The sequence below is a fragment of the Cyanistes caeruleus genome, chromosome 1, assembly GCF_971803275.1.
Source record: "Cyanistes caeruleus chromosome 1, bCyaCae1.hap1.1, whole genome shotgun sequence".
Taxonomy (NCBI): Eukaryota; Metazoa; Chordata; class Aves; order Passeriformes; family Paridae; genus Cyanistes; species Cyanistes caeruleus.
This window is the reverse complement of record NC_141701.1, coordinates 36,789,310-36,808,136: the sequence shown is the minus strand read 5'-3', so window position 1 is coordinate 36,808,136 and position 18,827 is coordinate 36,789,310. Positions and strand designations below refer to the sequence as shown.

At 33.7% G+C, this 18,827-nt stretch overlaps 1 protein-coding gene across 10 annotated transcripts in view; it reads right to left on the bottom strand.

Moving 5' to 3' along the window:
- ASPH (aspartate beta-hydroxylase) overlaps positions 1 to 18,827 on the bottom strand; it is a 112,972-nt gene that overhangs the window by 61,936 nt on the left and 32,209 nt on the right. For 5 of the 10 annotated variants that reach the window (XM_086887015.1, XM_086887045.1, XM_086887052.1 and 2 more), the window contains 9 exons: positions 12,212 to 12,295; positions 10,643 to 10,717; positions 9,998 to 10,159; positions 8,319 to 8,378; positions 6,749 to 6,805; positions 6,185 to 6,229; positions 5,371 to 5,406; positions 2,098 to 2,136; positions 759 to 800 (listed from right to left, as the gene is read on the bottom strand). In XM_086887015.1, the coding sequence (XP_086743141.1) occupies positions 759 to 800; positions 2,098 to 2,136; positions 5,371 to 5,406; positions 6,185 to 6,229; positions 6,749 to 6,805; positions 8,319 to 8,378; positions 9,998 to 10,159; positions 10,643 to 10,717; positions 12,212 to 12,295 (600 nt within the window). The remainder of the gene's footprint in view (positions 1 to 758; positions 801 to 2,097; positions 2,137 to 5,370; positions 5,407 to 6,184; positions 6,230 to 6,748; positions 6,806 to 8,318; positions 8,379 to 9,997; positions 10,160 to 10,642; positions 10,718 to 12,211; positions 12,296 to 18,827) is intronic. The other 5 variants (XM_086887024.1, XM_086887049.1, XM_023920996.2 and 2 more) reach the window with 3 other exon arrangements.

The following is an 18,827-nucleotide window of genomic DNA, read 5'->3' as shown; positions in this document are numbered from 1 at the left end:
CCTGCACCAGGGTCAGGGAAACCTCCAATAGCAACAAACATTGTGGAAGAAGGGATTGAGAACATCCCTGTGGAGCATGATGTGGATATTGTGGTGGATAAAACACTGGACATGGGCCAAAAGTGTGCACTCCCAGCCCAGAAGGCCAACTGCATTCGTGGCTGCATCTAAAGAGAAGCCTCTCATCAGAGCCCCCACGGAGTGCTGCATCCAGCTGCAGAGTTTTTAGAACAAGAGAGACATGAACCTGTCAGAACAGATTCAGATAAGGTCCCTGAAGGTGATCAGAGGTCTAGAGCACCTCTCCTAGGAAGGCAGGCTGACAGACTGGGATTGTTCAGCCTGGACAAAAGAAGACTCCAAGTGAGACCTTATTGCAGCCTTTCAATAAGGGATCTTGAAAAACTGATAGAGACTTTTTTTACTCATGTCTGTAGAAACGGGACAAAGGATTTTAAAATGAAAGAGAGGAGATAGAGACTGGAAAGAAACTTTATGATGAGTGTGGTTAGGCACTGAAACAGGTTTCCCAGAGCAGTAGTGTTCCATCCCTAGAACTGCTTGAAGTCAGGCTAGACAGAGCTTTGAGAACACTAAGAAAAAGATGTCCCTATATATGGCAGGATGATCTTTAATATCCCTCCTAACCCAAACTGCTCCATGATTCTATTATCTGCTGTGTTTTTCCTTTGTTTTTTAATTACATTAATAAATATAAATGGAAGAAAAAAGGTTTTACAGACTATAAAAGTTCATACCTGACAGGTCTTTAGCAATATCAAAATCTTCATTAATTTCCCCTATAAGTATAAAAGGAAAAAGTTTATAATCAGCTTGCTTTTTTTTTTTAAACATCTGTTTTTCAAGTGTATATATACCTGTCCCTGTGGCTTCATTCACCCACTTTGGAAGGTCCTCAACAAATAAGAAAACATTCAGTTCAGACCAATAATGAAATCAAGCCCTCAAGTGATGGAACTTACACATCACACAAAAGAACACAGCTAGCACATAGACATGTTTACCTGCTATTAATAGACACTTTGAAGATTTACAGGAGAAAAAAATATGTCTTAAATATTCTTTCCTGTTCCACTAAATAGTTCTTCTATTCATCAGTTAGTTATTTCAAAATTGTACCTTTTCAACAATTGCTGTTTGGATTATTACACAATAACTGGAATGTTAAAACCATTTTTTAATCTTGCTATATACATTGAAGTACTCCCACTTTCATCTTTTGCAGCATCAACTCTATCTGCTAGACATAGTGAAAACCAACCTAAAAACATGCATACCTATGAACTTTAAAAGTCCTTTTATTTGGATAAACATGCAATTCATTTGTGAGTCCTACTTTCCTTCTTGAAGCACAAAGAAATTCTACAACTTAAATTATGGATTCTACAGAAAAAAATTATTTCATTTTGTTTACTCTTAATTTAGCACTTTTTAAATTGCGCTCTTGAGATTGTGATAGCAAAGGTGACAAAACACATACTTACAATTTATTTATATTAGAGAACTTCCTGACTTCCTTCTAAACTAAATGATTGTGGCTTTTTTTCAGTCAGCTGCCTGAGATGACTCTCAAAAGAGCTGGCATTTCAAGACAAAGCATACAGAACCCAGAGACAATACTGCAAAGAGTATGTAATTGCTCCTACTAATTAGACAAATGCACCAGAAAGAAGTCTGCATCAAAGCAGAGCTAGAACTGACAGCCTGTACATTTTGAATGATCTTACACATTCATTGCAAGGTTATGAGCAGAACACACTACTAGAAGCAGTGTCTGTGATGAGCTACTGTGGTTCAGCTGTCCATCAAAAGCCTCAGACACTCCACTGTGTCACCTGAGACCTTAAAGATGAATCCTCAAGGGTGGCATACTACAACAAAGTTTCTCAGTTAAAAATCTAACTTCATAACAATACAGACTGTAATGAACCTTTGCCATAACTGGCAATGTCAGTCAGCAATGACTGAAGGTCACAGATTATGTACTTCACTATTTATAAACAGCAAGATTAAGCTTATTATCTTTATACTAATTTGCCTAAAATATTTTTTATGTATATATATAGAGGTATATACCTGTGTATTGAGCCTCAGTCTGCTTTTCATGTTTTGGTTCTGAAAGGAAAGAAAAATAAGGTTCCTGGGTGGTTGATATACACAAAGTATTCTAAAGATTTGGTTAAGCATAAAGTTAATTTCTTTAATGACAAAAGCAAAGGCCTTTAAAAATAACTTCCCCTAGTTTGGGAGCCTGAATATATCTATCTATCTATCTATCTACATATATATATATATACATATATGAATCCTTTCTGGAACTTAAAGTAGAAATTCTATACTAAAAAAAAACAACAAACCATACGTGTATACATTGCTGAAATTTCAAGACTTTCTGCCACACAGATGAAGTGTTGAAAACAATGACAACAAATCTTTCCTTCTGTACAGTTGTTATAATTCTCCTACTTTCTTAATCTTTGCACAGTCAGTCTAATTTTTGCAATTTGAAAGAAATAGGTCAAGAATATTAATTATTTAATTTTAGATAATGTCCGAAAATAGACAAAATGCTATCCATTGTCTGAATTTTCAATATGCACTTACTGTGAACTTCAGACTAAAAAAGTTCAAAGTTCATTCAGTGTTTTGGATAATTTCATTATCTAACAGGTACTAATCCTCATCTGAAAAAGATTATTTACGTAACATTAAGAAACAAAATCAAAAACAACCACCTTGATATTATTGTTGCATTATTTAAGATATTGTTCTATCTTATATACTAATGGTTGTGTGGCTTTCCCCACACTCCTACGAAGAAGAATTCTTATAGAATATCCTTAAAAAAACATCCAGAACTCTTTATTTCTAATGAAAATCTCAAACTGGCTTTCTTTCTCTCCTTTCATGGCTACAAACTGTAGGAAACCCTTCATAAAACTGGAAGTTATGTAAAATAACTGAGTTCCTGTATTCCAAGTTCTGTAATCAATCATTTACACACTTTACTGTGGGCACTTACTTCCACTGAAGAATTTTTAGCACTAGCAATAACTTCAGTGATGTGATTACAGCAATCCTATTAGAGCAGTTCCTAATCTTAATTAAGAGCCAAGCCTCACAAAGCAAGAGTCACAAAAGAAATTGGACTTGCTCTGGCCAGCAATCATCTTGAACTGTCTTTAGATTTCAGAACTCTAGAAAGCACCAGGATTGGAGAAAAGATTTCACCAGAAGGTCTTGCCAGAAGAGCAGAAACACATGATAGAAATGGGTAAGATGAATTAACTCAAACCCTATACTTCTGTTGATTTCACAGACAATTGCATATGAAGGCTTTAATGTGAATATTCTTGTAGTTTTGGAGCCCATGTCAAAACCACAGGCTTTACATTCATGAGAAATGATTTCCAACCATTTTTTAGACTCTAGAAAAACAAAGCCAAAATTGCGCTTCTTCAAAAACAAAGTACATCTGTTTCAGCTTCAATCCAACCAAAATCATGTCAAAAGGCACAAGAAAGATGGGCCTAGAGACAAAAAGAATGAAAACCAGGTACAACTGCTAAAATGGTGTTTAGCCCATGAACATGCCCTGAAACTCCATGGACTGAACTCAGACTGAACTGAGAAGATAAAAATGGTGTGTGACAGAAAGGCAGCCTCTGGTCTTCTTCCTCTACACTCCTCCAAGCTGGAGCTCTGAAACGAAGTTCCTCTAAAAAATACAAAGGATGCATTGTGCTTTCTCTCACAACCAGAATGCCTTCAAGGTGGAACTTGAAAGAAAGGTAAAATTATGTTGTGAAAAGTCACATTTTATCAAGAGGAAAGCAGTTTTCCATGGATTATGTTGAACTGTGGGAATAATTTACTACATAAAGAAGCCTTGCAATTTAATAGACAAGAATAATATTTTTTTTGACAGTCACATGCTACCTTAGAATTTCCTTTTGAGAAAAATAATTGAACTTCCTATTCTCCTTATCATACTAATCATGGGACTGGTAAGAATAAAGAAAGAGTATGGTGATTTATCTGATATTATTTAAAACTCTCATTGCAGTACAGAAAGGCAACTGCACACAAAACCACTGCTTCCTGAAGTAAGTGAATGAGTCACAGAATACAGTGATTCACTGTTATTGTGCTGAGGTGCCAGAAGAGACTGCAGAATATGAAATGCTTTTGGAACCGATTTAAAAAAAAGCTGATGCAATTTACTTTGTAACCTCCCTAATCAACTTAGTAAAAAAGCAGATGTAGATGTCTCTTCACAACAGCATAGAAGCATTTTTTGTTCATGCTACCACTACATATGAAAGAGTATGAAAAGTAAAGATTAGAAGTTGCACTTCTTCACATCAAGGTGTGAGAAGCAAGAGAAGTGATTCTTGATTAGGAACTGATCATAAAATAATTATCTCCTTGAAAGGCAAGTAAAAAATAAGCCCTGTGAAAAAAACTAGTCTCTTGCTTTTCTATCCTATTACTGCTGAGACATTTTGTTGAGGGCACCACAACTGAGGCAAATAAATATTTTCTGCAAACTGAGAAAGACACAGGCTAAGGACTAAGTACACCTTTGGGCCACTGAGAGTCTTTCAAAGGAATTTTGACTTCTATCCCAAAGAAGGATGTTGAAATTTACCTGCCAAAAACAAATAATGAACCTCAAGGTTTTCTGTTGCAAATATTTTGCAACCATTTTCTTAAACTTAACAGGGTTAAGAACCCTGTCCTTTGCTCAGGTTACATAAACATGAGAAATAAACAAGAGTGCCTTAAAGATATGTTTAACCATTCTGAAGTGTGGTAGTCTCCAGAAGGATATCACAGCAGGAATGACAACAACACACCTTTGTTTCAAGACTACCATTCTTCTCATTTACTTTTTGATTTGGTCTTAGCAATCATTAGCAAATCATCAACCAAATCAAACTGAAACAGGGCAATTCCCAAATAACTGGTAGCGGCTGACAATATGAAAAGGTGATACTGAGCTAAACAGATGCAATAAACTACATCTGACCTGGTCAGGGTTTCACATGGAAAAAGGCCTGGCAAAGCTTTCAATGTTCCTATAACACATATGCAAAAAGTATGCAAAGAGGATCAGTGTGGGAATATAATGAGTACGCATAGTCTACACAGGGATCAGTGTTAAAAGATTGATTGATTGGCTGATTACAAACACAGGGAGTTTGAATAGACAACAAGCCAAAACCTTAGCTGAGAACTTGCAAAGTAATATGGCAGCATAGGAAATTTTAAAACAAAGTAATTCCACTTGCATATTAACAAAAGATTTTGATACTCTAATTTCACTAAATATAGCAGTTGTCATACCTTGGTCTTCACTATAATCTTCATGCACTCTATCCTCTGTTTAAAGAAAAAGAAAATGACCATGAAAATTAGTGGAATTTTAAGACAATAAAGACAAACAAATAATACAATACAGTGTCAAGTTTATTAAGATTAAAAAAAAAAAGTGAAACTATAGTAATTCATACTGTAATAAAATTAATAAGAGTGCAAAAGTGAAGATTTCCAAAAGATCCTGTGAGAAGAACTGACTGATCTTCTGGCATCAAAAGATAGACTTAAAAAAGAAAGCAATATCAGCAGGCTTCTTATGCAGTGCATAAATATTTATAAATATTTTGATTCTGAGCTATTTATAAATCATCTCTATATACAGCTAACTTCTACATTGTAATTTTAGCATCTACTTGTTATAGCTTACTTCCTTCTTAAAAAACTTAGAAATACTACTTTCTTCTTGATATCACACTAACTGCAACATCTCTAGCGTATTTAAGTTCTTTTTTATCCACAGAAACACTTCTATACGATTTAAAATACCAATATCCATTCTAGAAATTCAACCCTCAAAATATTATTCTGCCCATTTGGCTGACATTACAGAGAACTAGTACTCATGTAGGTTTTAGCATCATTTCCTTAGGAAGTTATTATGTCTACATTTTCAATTTACATTCTGAAAAAATACTACCTAGAAGCTCTAAAGTCTTGGGTGTTGTGTTGTTGTGGTTTGTTTTATTTGTTTGGGGGTGTTTTTTTGTGTATTTGACTTGTCTTGGTTGGTGCTAAAATTCAATGAAACTTCAACAAAAAGAAAGAAGACTTTGGCTTGTACCTGCGTAATGTTCCACAGCATCTTCTGGCATTACCTCAGAGTCACCTTAAATAGAAATATTTAATATTTTTTATTCCAATTGAATTTTCATGCAACAGCTAAATAACATAAGAGAGCTTAAAAAGGTCACATATTTAGCTCAAAAGTGAAAGAATTATACTGACTTAAAACTACAATACTGTATTTGAAAGTGACAACTGAATTATAAACCACATCCAGGAACTACACCGTAACACACAGAGTACAATAAATTTACACATATTTGTAGCTAGGCTTAAAGTTAAGAAGATAAATAGGTATTGAATAATCAATCCATTGATTAGACTGGAAAACTCCTGATAGAACAAAATAATTTATGTAAGTATTTTTAGATTGCATTCATGGAATGTTATGGTCACAAATGTAATGGTAACATAGTGGCCTAAAAGTTGGGCCTACTTGAAACTACCTAAAAACTGTTTGAAAATAAAACTGTGAAGAAACAGTCAATATGACACATCATTTTGTAGCATATTTCAAAAAGTGTGATTATATTATCATTTGGAGTAATGACAATTTACGAACCTGGAGTGTCTGGATCACTTATTCTCTCTTCCAAATCTGGAACATAATCATCTAAGGCTGCAAATTAAGCATGAACAAATAAATATCTTGAAATAAAAATATAAAATATGTTTATTTAACTTGTATCCATGATGAGTCTGTCAATGGCTAAATGCATCTCCTTAGCTGAAAACTGAAAAACAAAAACTTTATCAACTGACACTTGCAATTTGACACATGGCAATCTAATGGAAGGTGTTAGGCCACTCCCTCTTCTGCTATACTCTGTAGGAAAACTAGACCAACGAGAGCCATTAATCTCCATCAATATTTTCAAATATTTGTTTTAATATGAATAAAAAATGCAAACATCATCTATCTTCAAAATTGCTACTAATGTGCAGGAGGCTCACTTGGTGATGGAAGACAAGATATGAACCAGAAACTGATCTTGCAAAATATGTACTTTACTTCTGGCATGTCAGATTTAGAGCAATTTGCTTCCTTTCATTACCTAGCTAAATTTAGGGATTATTTTCCTCTCTAACTACAATTCTTTTCAATGTTGTCAATATACTCACTATGACACATCTGAGAAAATGCTGTACCGAAGAGAATTTATCCTTTCACTTTGGAATTGTACTAGATTGGATTCTAAACCAGTAATCCCACACACAGTTGAGAATAAACAGTTATAGCTGTATCAAACAAATAAAACCATTTTTCTGTCACATCTGTGATACCAAATACAACTGCTAAGTCTAGAGCTAACACTGAGTCAAACATAAGAAGCCTAGTACAAACAGAAGTCTAAGGTAAATGCAAGAGACTGTCCATACTGTAAAGAAATGCTGTTAAAATCCTGAAGAAAATACTTATCAGACAGTAGGGAACCTGCAAGATCCACTTAATGCTTCTTCATAATGGGAAAGATGAACTAATGCCATTGTACACGATATCAAGCCTAACATGAAGATGACTATAATGTAACCAGATTAGTCCAAGCCAAATTTCAAAAAGATTTCAAGATGAACTAAGATATGCAGAAAGACAGAATAAGGATAGTTCAGAATTACATCCTTGGTGTTGACTCACTCTCTGGTAGCAGAGCCAGCCACGAAGAAACAAACAGTCCTGAAGGAAAGGTACAAAAAACTGGATGTTCCTAAGCCAAGAAAAATATAGTCTAGAAGAACCTTAGTATTATAGACTGTATGAAGACAATGTAAGCAATAAATCTCATTCTCACTTTTTTAGACTGTACACAGATCACTTGCCTACCCAGTCCCCAATCATACACAACAGCCAGAAACACATAGTAAATAAAAAGTTTTTGCACCAACAAAAGAAAATTGTCCATACCTGTCACCTATTATTTGTAATAAAGATTTTCAATAGCTAGTATGATACAGTCATCCCAAAGTAAAATTCTCCAAGACAATAACAACTAGTTATTGAGAGAAAAGAAAACACAAATTCAAAATTATATATTTCTAAACCAGACTAACATTTTCCATTTTTCTTTTTAATATAATTTGTTATATTAAGGCAGAAAACCATTATTACTGAGTATGGAAAAACAAAAAGATACCTGGAATTTCATATGATTCAGACTCCACTGCTCCAACATCATCCACCATAGAATCAGCATCTGAGAAACAAATACATTTGCATAAACTTTAACATTTTTAAATCAACAAACAATACCACAAACCCTCTAATAGATATTATGTAAGAACAGTAATATTTCTAAGTTGAAATTCTAAGCAAGTTTCTCCTAATGGTAGCAGGATATGTATATATAGACTGAAAAAAAAGTTACTATTTTATTTATATATAATATTGACAATGTGTATATATGAACAAACTCTATACACATTTCCACAAAGAAAGAGCTCTCCACAGAAATTTCTGAATAAATTGGAGGAAACAAGAATGTATTCATTTTGCCTTCTTAATTGCAAAAATTTAAAGTAAATGGAATTTGAATTTCTCTTCTAGTCTCCTACTTTGACTTGTGCTTTGGATGAGTAAGACACAGAGATGAGAAGGTATAATAGAGCCAGACTGAAGAGTTACTTTGGTTGTGAAGAAGGAATCTCAGTGCACTTCCAGCAACCAAAACTTTTAGATGACATCAATAACGTGCATCTAATCAAAAGGTATCAAGAGGTATTAAAAGTAAAATTTTCAGCAGTACAAATAAAAAACATCCAGAAAAATTTCTCCCTAGCTGGATTTAGATCATATGCCTGTGCTTTAATATTTTGACTACAATTTTCATCATTCAATGACCCAAGGTGACAAGATATGAGCATCTTCTTTATATGATGTCTGTATCTCTGCAGGACTTAAATATAGTTAATGCTCTTAGGGAGCTATATTTGAATGAAAGAAGAATGAGAATAAAGTATAGAAAAAACTGTGTCAATGAACTTTAAAATTAAGTTTAATAAACCAAAAGGTTCAGAAGCATACTCCATACAGGTTTTACTGATGGGGAATGAACAGATTGAGAGCAGCCACACCAAGAAGCACTTGGGGGTGCTGGTAGATGAAAGACTGGACATGGAACAGCTCTCCAGAGGTGTGAGAAAAGGCTGAGAACTGGGGTTCAGCCTGGAGAAAAAAACGCTCTAGGGTGACCTAATTGCAGCCTTTCCGTACCTTAAGGGAAAAAAGAAGCTGAAAAGGGACTTTTTACAAGGGCATGTAGTGATAAGAAACAGGTTTTGGCTTTAAGCCAAAAGGGGGCAGGTTTAGATTGGATATAAAGTAAAAATTCTTCACTAGGAGGGTGATGAAGCACTGGATCATGTTGCCCAGAGAAGCTGTGAATGCCAGGTGTGTTCAAGGCCAGGTTAGATGGGAGTTTGAATAATTTGGTCCTTCATGGCAGAAGGGCTAGAACTAGGTGATCCTTAAAGCCCCTTTCAACCAAAACCGCTCTGTATGATTATATTCATGCCTCTACTGGGGAGAGACATACATATTTGGAGCACAGATTAATTTTGTTAAGCCAGTAGAGTAATAATTAATAATATATGGTTACCTGAGTTTCAAAACAGATAGCATTAAAATAGCATCAAAATGGGCTCATTTTGACTTAAAATATCTTTATTTGCTAAATAAAGCTGTTGTTCACACTTGCTAAGGCTATATTTTAAGTAGTAATCACAAGGCCAGGTTTTAATGAGACATATTTTCATTTATCTGGGTTAGGTTTTCTTTTGTAAATTTATTTTTAACTGTATTTAGTTATTCAGATACCTTTCTGAACTGAGTCTGGTGTCTCATATGCTTCTGGAATTTCATTCTCAAGTTCTCTGAGCATGTCATCTGTTGCAGGAACTTCTAAAGTTTCATCACGTATTTCTTCCTTTACTTGCCACTGGTCATTTACACTTTCATCTACATCTTCATGTCTCTCTCCTAATCAATAATGCAGATTGTTAGTGAATAAATTTTCTTTGGTATATTCTATTACCTGCAAATATTCAGCCCTCAGTACAGCCCCTTTGTGTTTTCCAGCTAGTCTCCAAAGGGAATGGGGAGTGACAGAAAACTTATCTGCACAGTCCATTATTACAGACCCAACTCGCCAGGACCTTCTTTGCTCACAGTAAAGGCCAACTCTGCTCTGTCCACTCTTGCCTTCTACACAGTGTTCTGAGGAAGCTTTAGTTAAAGGACTGATTTGAGCTATTACTGCCAAACAAGTCTGGATAAGAAGACACAGTTTTATGATTTGGTGACCAAACTTCCTGAATTTTCTTGAAAATGACAAATGAGCTGATGAACGTTTTGTGCAGGCAAAAGTACTTTAAATGCATACCAAAATCAGACTCTGAGATTCATTTAACCTATGGCAGTATTTATAAACTCTTCAGTGATTTTTAAATGTTAATGCATTACCAGGTTGGGAATGGAGAGCTTCATGAAGAACAGATTGAATTTCCTCTTCCACTTCTATGTCAGCCATCTTGTGCACTAAAAGGATTATAAATTGCAGTGAAGGTAAGTGAAAAAGGCAAAATCTAAAGATTAACTCAAGGCTTGCAGCTTTTAGTAGGCTCCATAATGTTCTTAATCCCTTTCACAAAGTTCCCTAGAGACTGACCTGGTGAACCTCTGCAATTCATGCAATTAGAAAAACAATTTTGTCTTGCTTACTCTCTAATATAGAAAGTATTGCAACAATCACATCAGATTTGTCCATCTGAAGATGAATTTATCCACACCTCGTTTTTGCATATATATTTTTTCTAGGGGTAGTAACAGCTTCAGGTAACTATTCAAACCATGAACTCCCTTCTAAGGAATTAATTTACTAACACTTTCATCCATTATTTTCCTACAATTTAAGCTGCAGCACTAGCAAGTCATATTTGACAACAAAATATGACCTGCAGAAGTAGGGTTCTGTCGACTTCATAAACAAGGAAAAATAGATATTAACATTACAATATCAAGGTCTTGCTCCACTACAAATTGCCAGGAGAAATCACAAACGGGTTTAATGAACAAGTGATTGCCATCTAACACACCAGCCCAGGACACAATAGGAATTTGTATGAAGTATTATCTTCATATAAATGTCCTTAAATTAACATTGAGGAAACCCTACAATGACACATCTGACAAAAAAACCCCTGTAAACCAGATAACAGCTGCATTTTCAAATATGGATTCAAAATGGTACCAGTTATGAAAAATGGTCCCACAAAAACCACACACATACAAAACCCACCCAACCAGGAAATATATTGATATATTTTATGAATGATATCTAAGAAAAGTAGTGCAAGTCTTTTAAAACAAAATCCATATTCCATAGATTCCACTGGCCATATGCTCTGTATTTGTATGTTTATGTATTAGGTTCACATAAACATCACATAGGATAAGCCTCTTCAATAAACAAGAAAAAAAACTCTCTGAATAACACTAATGCAAATCACATATGTGAAATGTGACACATAAAACATTTTTTCTTGAATCCCTCTTAATTCTAATACATCCTAACTAAAAGTATAGGACTTTAAAAATGTTTACATTATTTTTTAACAGTAGGATTTACAACAGTATTTATTGTATTTATTATATACTAGTAGTTTTAGTGAAAAAGTGAGTACTTTATTATCTTATTAAATTGGCTGTTGAGAGGGTTTTGTTCATTTTCTAAGGTGAAGAATCTGCTGTTATTCTGGTTGGATATACAGTTGGAAATTAATCTAAACCACAACAATACATCATCAGAAAGTTATTCTGATGTGATAGAGCTACAATGGTAACCATGAAATTTTTCACTTTTCATGGTCAGTGAAGTTATATAAAGTTATAAACCGTGATCCCTGCTTAATAAACTTCAGTAGATAAGCAACACAAAATCTATGAGTGAGTTTGCATGCTAATGACACTGAATTATAATTCAAATGAAGCATCATGTCTTGTGTTTCACCTATAATTCACAAAAGGTCTTACCTGACTCGACATTTTCAGCAGGCTGGACAGACTCCTCAGATTCTGGTGATGTTGGCTGTGCTGGGACAGATCTTTCTTTAAGGCCTGCATTTTTCAGTTATAAAGTTAACTTTATGCCCTTTTTGAACTGATTCACTTATAAAACAAGAAAGTTCTTTTAATTAAATTAACTGATGTTACACTCTCCAAAAATGCATTTGAACATTCACAATTACAGGGCTGTCATAATATACAGTGATATATATACAAACTAAAGTGTACTTAGGTAGTAAACAAAGATGTTTGGAAGACAAACATACAATGAGGAGGTAAAAAGGGACAGAAATTTAAGCACTTGCCTTTATTTCAAAGTAACTGAACAAATGACTATGGTATTCTCAACATCTATTCAGCATCCAGTAAAAAAATAGGCAGCAATTTTTTCTCTCTGTTTTCAATTTGGGTAAAAAGGGTTTCACATGATCAATTATATGGGTTCTATGAAGAACTCATTTGAACTTTATGAAAAGGTACACAGAATAAGAAGAGTTATTTTAAATTCATGTGTTACATCTTAGAAGACCTGATTAAGATTAGTCTGTTTTGACAACTAAATGACTATATAAAAAGCATGAGTGATGGAATTTTACTACTAAGATCCTGACTATCTATATCACAGTATCCTTCTAGATCAAAACACAATGAAAAGAACGCAATCAATAAATGTCATTACCATCATCATGGCAGGAGATATACATTCAACAGTGACAGATTATGTCATATCTTAAGGCACAATATGCTCAAGAATATGTTGGTATTAGGCTAATTTTCCTCTCAACTCTCCTTTAGGAGAGTTCAAGCAAGAACTCATACAAGCTAATACAAAAGATTCAGACTGGATATAAGAAAAACTCACACAAAACCGACAACCCTCCACCCCTACGAGGGCAGTGAAATTGGTGGAAAAGACTGCACAGAGCAGCTAAGCATTCCCATCCTAGGAGGTTTGAAAGACCACACTGAAAAATGGCCAGAGCAACCTGGTCATTCCTCTGAAACGACCCTGTTTTGAGTAGGATGTTGAAATAAGGATCTCCCAAAGTCCCTTCCAAATGGCATTTGCCTATAATCCTACATCCAAGGTCAATTAAGGTAAGACTCTCTTCACAACACAAGCCACTGCCCAAAGCAAACTAGTTCTTCAACAGCTGTATACATGGAAATCAATAGAAAAGATAGTATGTAAGAAAGCATAACTAAAATGAACACTCCTGTAGTACTAGCAATCTTGTAAAAGCAATTCTTAAGTAGATAAATATTATATTTCAAGTAAGTACAACTAAAAAAAAAATAATTACTACATTTCTATTAGAGTCAAACATATCTCAATGCAAATTGGACTAGTTTGTCTCAAACCAAATTTGTGTAGACTAGAGAGATATTTTATGTATTGTGAGAAAAACATGTATTTATTTCAAGTAATGGTTACAGAATAACAGAATTAAATCTATTTTTTTATATTATTTAAATTTAAATTATTTGAACATAGGTAGTTAGGCTGTATCCAAAAGTAGTATTACTAAGAGCCCACCACTTTGGAGTCAAAACAAGAAGCTAGAAGAAAAATGCCAAATTTACACATAGTTTTTGGCCAGTTTTCTTCTGTCATTAAAAAACTACCCATCTAGAATATCAAAAGATATTATTAAGAAATTAATTTTTTCCTGTAGGAATATTAATGACTACAAGAGTAAGAAATTACTTCCTTCTACAATCATGTTAGGATGGAGACAAAGCCAGTAAGTCACATTAACCACTCTCACACTTCAGAATCCATCAGCCACCTTGCTTTCACAAACAGTTCAGTTCCTTTACACAACACTGCTTTAAATAAGTCTTAGAGTCCTCAATAACCCACATGTTCACTTCCAGACAACCACATACTCTGTGTCATGAACAATAAATGAATTCAAAGCATTTCAAAAGACAGCCAATATTCCACACCCAACGAATGCTATGGGTATTTAACAGGAAAGAAGGAACCAACAAGAATGCGTCTTTGCTTCACTTGCACATTTCTCTACCTCACCTTCAAGCTTTTTATACACATCTATCATGTTTAACACTGATTTCTATTCAATCTTGTCAAGTATGTAATATACTAAATCATTTACTTCTTGTAAGATACTATTTTCTCTATTCTCTTTATTAAAATCACATTTAGCTTTTACTAGTCAGGCACAGTTTTTGAGCTTATGTGGTAACTTGTTGCATTAAGTTTAATGACAATAATATTTCACAGAGATATACAACAACACAACAGATCTCTGGGACAAAAATACTTTATTTTGTGGCTTTCTGCATAGCCTGGAGTGCTGCTCAAATAGAATTTTCTTTGGAAAGGAAAAAAATAAAACAACCCAACCTTTCCAGAACCCCATAAACTTTGGGTCATAGATACAGCTCATTTCAAATTTCACTCCCACACAGTTACAAGTTCTGTCGCATTATGGCAGAAAATAAAAAGTGATGTGCACTATACCATTGTGCCACCATCCTTGAGAGGTGTGATTTGAATGCTTCTCTGGTAAAATATGCATTTTAGCACTTACCAAAGCAAAGTTGAATAAATATATCTATCACCACCAAAACCTAACACAGAATATTCATTATGGAAGTGCATTTATTAGATCGTCATTCTTTCATATTTTTTGCTAGGCACTGTAACACTCACAATGCACGTCTCTTCCTCTTCATGAATTTATAAATATTTAGAAAATACCTCAGAATAGATCATCTCTGGTAATGATCACAACCAGAATCTTAGGATACTGTACTGTTTTCTACAGCTTTAATTTGAAATATTTTTCATAACGATTTGAATATTTAACTTTCTCTAGAAAAAAAGACAAATCATCTTTAACCTTATTATCACATAACTCTAGGGATCAAAGCATGATGCAGACATATGTATGGAACGGCTGAGGTAAGTGTATTGTCAACTGTTATACACAAAATTTTAGCAAAACCACAAGCAGGAATAACCTTCAGGATTTCAGTCTTAAATTACCATCCACATGCATATATACACTCATTCTGAATTTCACTCCTTAGTATTGCTTTCTTGAAACTAATGCTGCACTTTATCAAGAATCAATCTTAAACTTCCATCAATTTTTTTTCTGAATCTTGCGTAATTATATTGTGCAATTCCATGCAATATACTTGCTTTCAAATTTACTTGGAAAATATTCATTTCTAAATAAACTTGAAAGCAACCATAGATTCAATAATATTCTCAAATCTCTCTATTATCTCTGCAGAAATGTTTTGCAACTTTGCTTATTCTAATGAGACTGCTGGATAAATCCTTCCTTGATGCTAAAAATACAGAAGCTGTAAAAACAAGCTAACATAAGATTTTGCCTATAGAAACATCAAGCACTTGAAAGTGTTGAAGATAATAGCTGCAAAAATATATAAGCTGTTCTCTAAACAAGTTCAACCAGAATAGAGTAGTACTAGCATACCACATCTTAAATGCAATTGCAATACAACAATACTTATCAATGATGAAATAGGTGGCCTAATTTTCAGCAGTATTCATTACCAAAAGGTTGGCAAACTTGGAAAAAAATCAGGGCACGGTTAAAAATAGTGATAATGAATCAAGCTTTCCAATACAAATATAGAGAAATAAAATAATTAAATAAATAGGGAATGGAAGAAAACCAGAAACATATTGTCATGAGATCAAAAGACAAAATTGCAGGACCATTTTCATTGAGTATACCCTGGTGTCTCATGATAAAGTGCAACACTCAAGTTGCTTTGACTATTTGTATACAAAATAGTTTTCTAAGGAAAAAAAGTTTCCTTAGAGAAAAATTTTGGCAGAGAATAAGTTACGCTTATTTGTTTAGTTCCTATGACACTACAGTCCATTAATGCTCCTCTTGGTTGTTTCTGTGAAATATTTCTATTTTATGAGTTTCCACTACATGTGTCCAGATAAGCCTGTTAGTTTTGCTTTTAAACTTGCATTTCATATAGAAAATTAGAGTTTCATCTCCATATTAAGCAAACACAAGTAAAGAAGGAAGGAAGAAAACCAATCACAAAAATCCAAACCCATATTTAGAGTAGACTTGAAGTAACTGGCATCAATTTGACATTTGAATGTTTCCAATACACATTGGTAGCCAGGCATATTAACATATGTACATATTTAAGTTTCACCACGATGCTTCTGCTTTACGTTTATAATACCAGTAAACACTGAACAGTTTTTAAAAAAATATTATATATAGCTTTTGTTCATACTTATTTCCACCAAATGTTATTTTCTTATTGCCATATTTACCACATTCATATAAAAATGCTTAATTTTACATTTTTGAGATCTGTTCCTCATTAGCAGAACAGGAACTCTTGTTTATTTCTTTTCTTTCTTGTCTTCCTTGGATTGGCTTTTAACCAGCTTTTTTGTTTCTTTGTCTTTTCCCACCTGAACAGTGCCATCCTTTTCACTGGCTGACTTTTTTGCAGTCTCCTTGGACTTTATACTTTTGTCTGTGCCTTTTTCCTTTCCTCTGTCTTTTTTAGCCTTGTCAGAATCTTTCTTTAATTTATTCGTATCAACAGCTTTCTTGTCCTTTCGATCAGTAGCATCTTTTCCTTTCCTGGTTTTCTTTTTGTCTTCTTCATTTTCCTTCTTCTTTGATTCCTGCTTCTCCCTTAATTTCTTGAGTGATTCTTTAATAGCTTCTTTTTAGTTTTTAATTTAAAAAAGAGGAAATGTTCAATAAGAGAACCATTCTTAGGCCAAAAAACATCTTATGAACAACCATGTAAAAGCTTTGATCAAATTCTTATTTAATGTTTGTTAGATTTAAACTTGTATAATTAACTCCTAAGCTTTAAGCAATTTAAACAAATTAGTTTTGACTTTTAGGAACATCTCACACCATGCAGCCAGCAAATAATCTTGGCTTGTACTGCAGCTGCATCCAAATGAAGCGTTAATCTAGAGAAAACCATGCCTCTATTATCTTACTGCTAACTTCTGCAGAATGCTAAAACCACTTTTCCCTGTGACTGTGAAAATCACAATAAATTTTGAACTTTTGACAATAGCATAACAGTTGTAAATGTTATTACACAAATTTATACTACAATGTTTTCCTCATATTTAGTTCAGACACTTAAAAAAAAGTAACTGAAGTACGTATTGAGAAGGACAAGTAAGAAGAAACAGCAGGGTCCTGATGAATTACATCATGTCCAAAAAAAGTTAACTGAGCTAGACTAAACTCAGTGAAATCAAAGCAGTAATTTTAAATTGGTTCTTACAACTTTGCTTTTCAGTTATCAGTAATATTTTTTTCTTTGTTTTACTTTTGGAGTTGTGTCTCTTGTACCTCTTTTCTCTACTTCAACTCACATTTGGCTGTAACGAAGTATACAGATTATACGCCGTAAGAACAATCAGAACAGAATCCTTGAAATTTATGTTCAGTATGTTTAATCTTCAATATTTACTTCCATTTTGCCATAGTTTTGAAAATATTTGTCAGCACCAGTAGAATTCTCCAAATTTTAAAGGAATTTTTAGGTCAATAAAATTCAGAGATTTTCCCATTAATCTGTATGCAATATTTGCATTTAATTTTGAAATTAATACTCCCACATAATTAAGAAAGTGATAATGACTTTTACATATACACAACTCCATTTTTATTCAGACTTTTGAGAGAAACTGCAGTCTGTTGAGGCAAAAAAACAGGTCTGCCTCTAGCCATTTCTGTGAACAATTCAATTACATAGCTCAGTCTAAAAGGAATGACATCATATTTCCTCCCAAATGTTTTTTGACATAAAACATTTGAAACATGCCATTTCTTTATTCTCATATCAAACATTGAAAAATAATCCAAAACTCAGGAAAGAATTGCTAAGTGACATTTATTACATTATGGGAAATGTGCTGTTTGCAACGAAGTTATACCAAGCACAATGTAGAACAAATGCTAAGCAATTTCAGCTTGATGCAAAATCTTGAGAAAAGTCACACTGAAATGAGCAGCAAGCTTTCCTTAGCAAATACACTTTTTTTTCTCATGAAGGTTTGCATGGTGAAAAGCATAAATTTTTCATATACAGCTAGGAAAAAGCACTTTACAGTCTGTCATTAATGTAACATAGAGACTGTTTCCATAGCCTCATGCTGCCATGAGAGGCAACCATGCAGATATAAAAAGCTCAGCACCTGAAGTACATCTGGTGCTTTGGTGTTTGCTGAGGTTAATTAGCGTTTTTTGTCTTTAACACTATGACTTGTTCATACAGCAATGTAATTATAAATACATATATGGTATAATTTGGTTGCAAGCTATCCCATGCTGTGCTTTTTAGAAAATATTGCAATCAATCCTGCAAATAATATTAAAGGGGAAGTTATTGAACTCAGCCTAAATATCAACTCCCACAGCAAAAAAAAAAAAATAGATGGAACTATTAAAGTACAGCCTTAGAAAAATTAAGGTACTCAAGTTCAATTACAATATAGTAATAGAATCAAGAATTCATGGAAGATAATGAAGAGGGTTTCACACAGAGCAAAATCTTACTTAAAAAC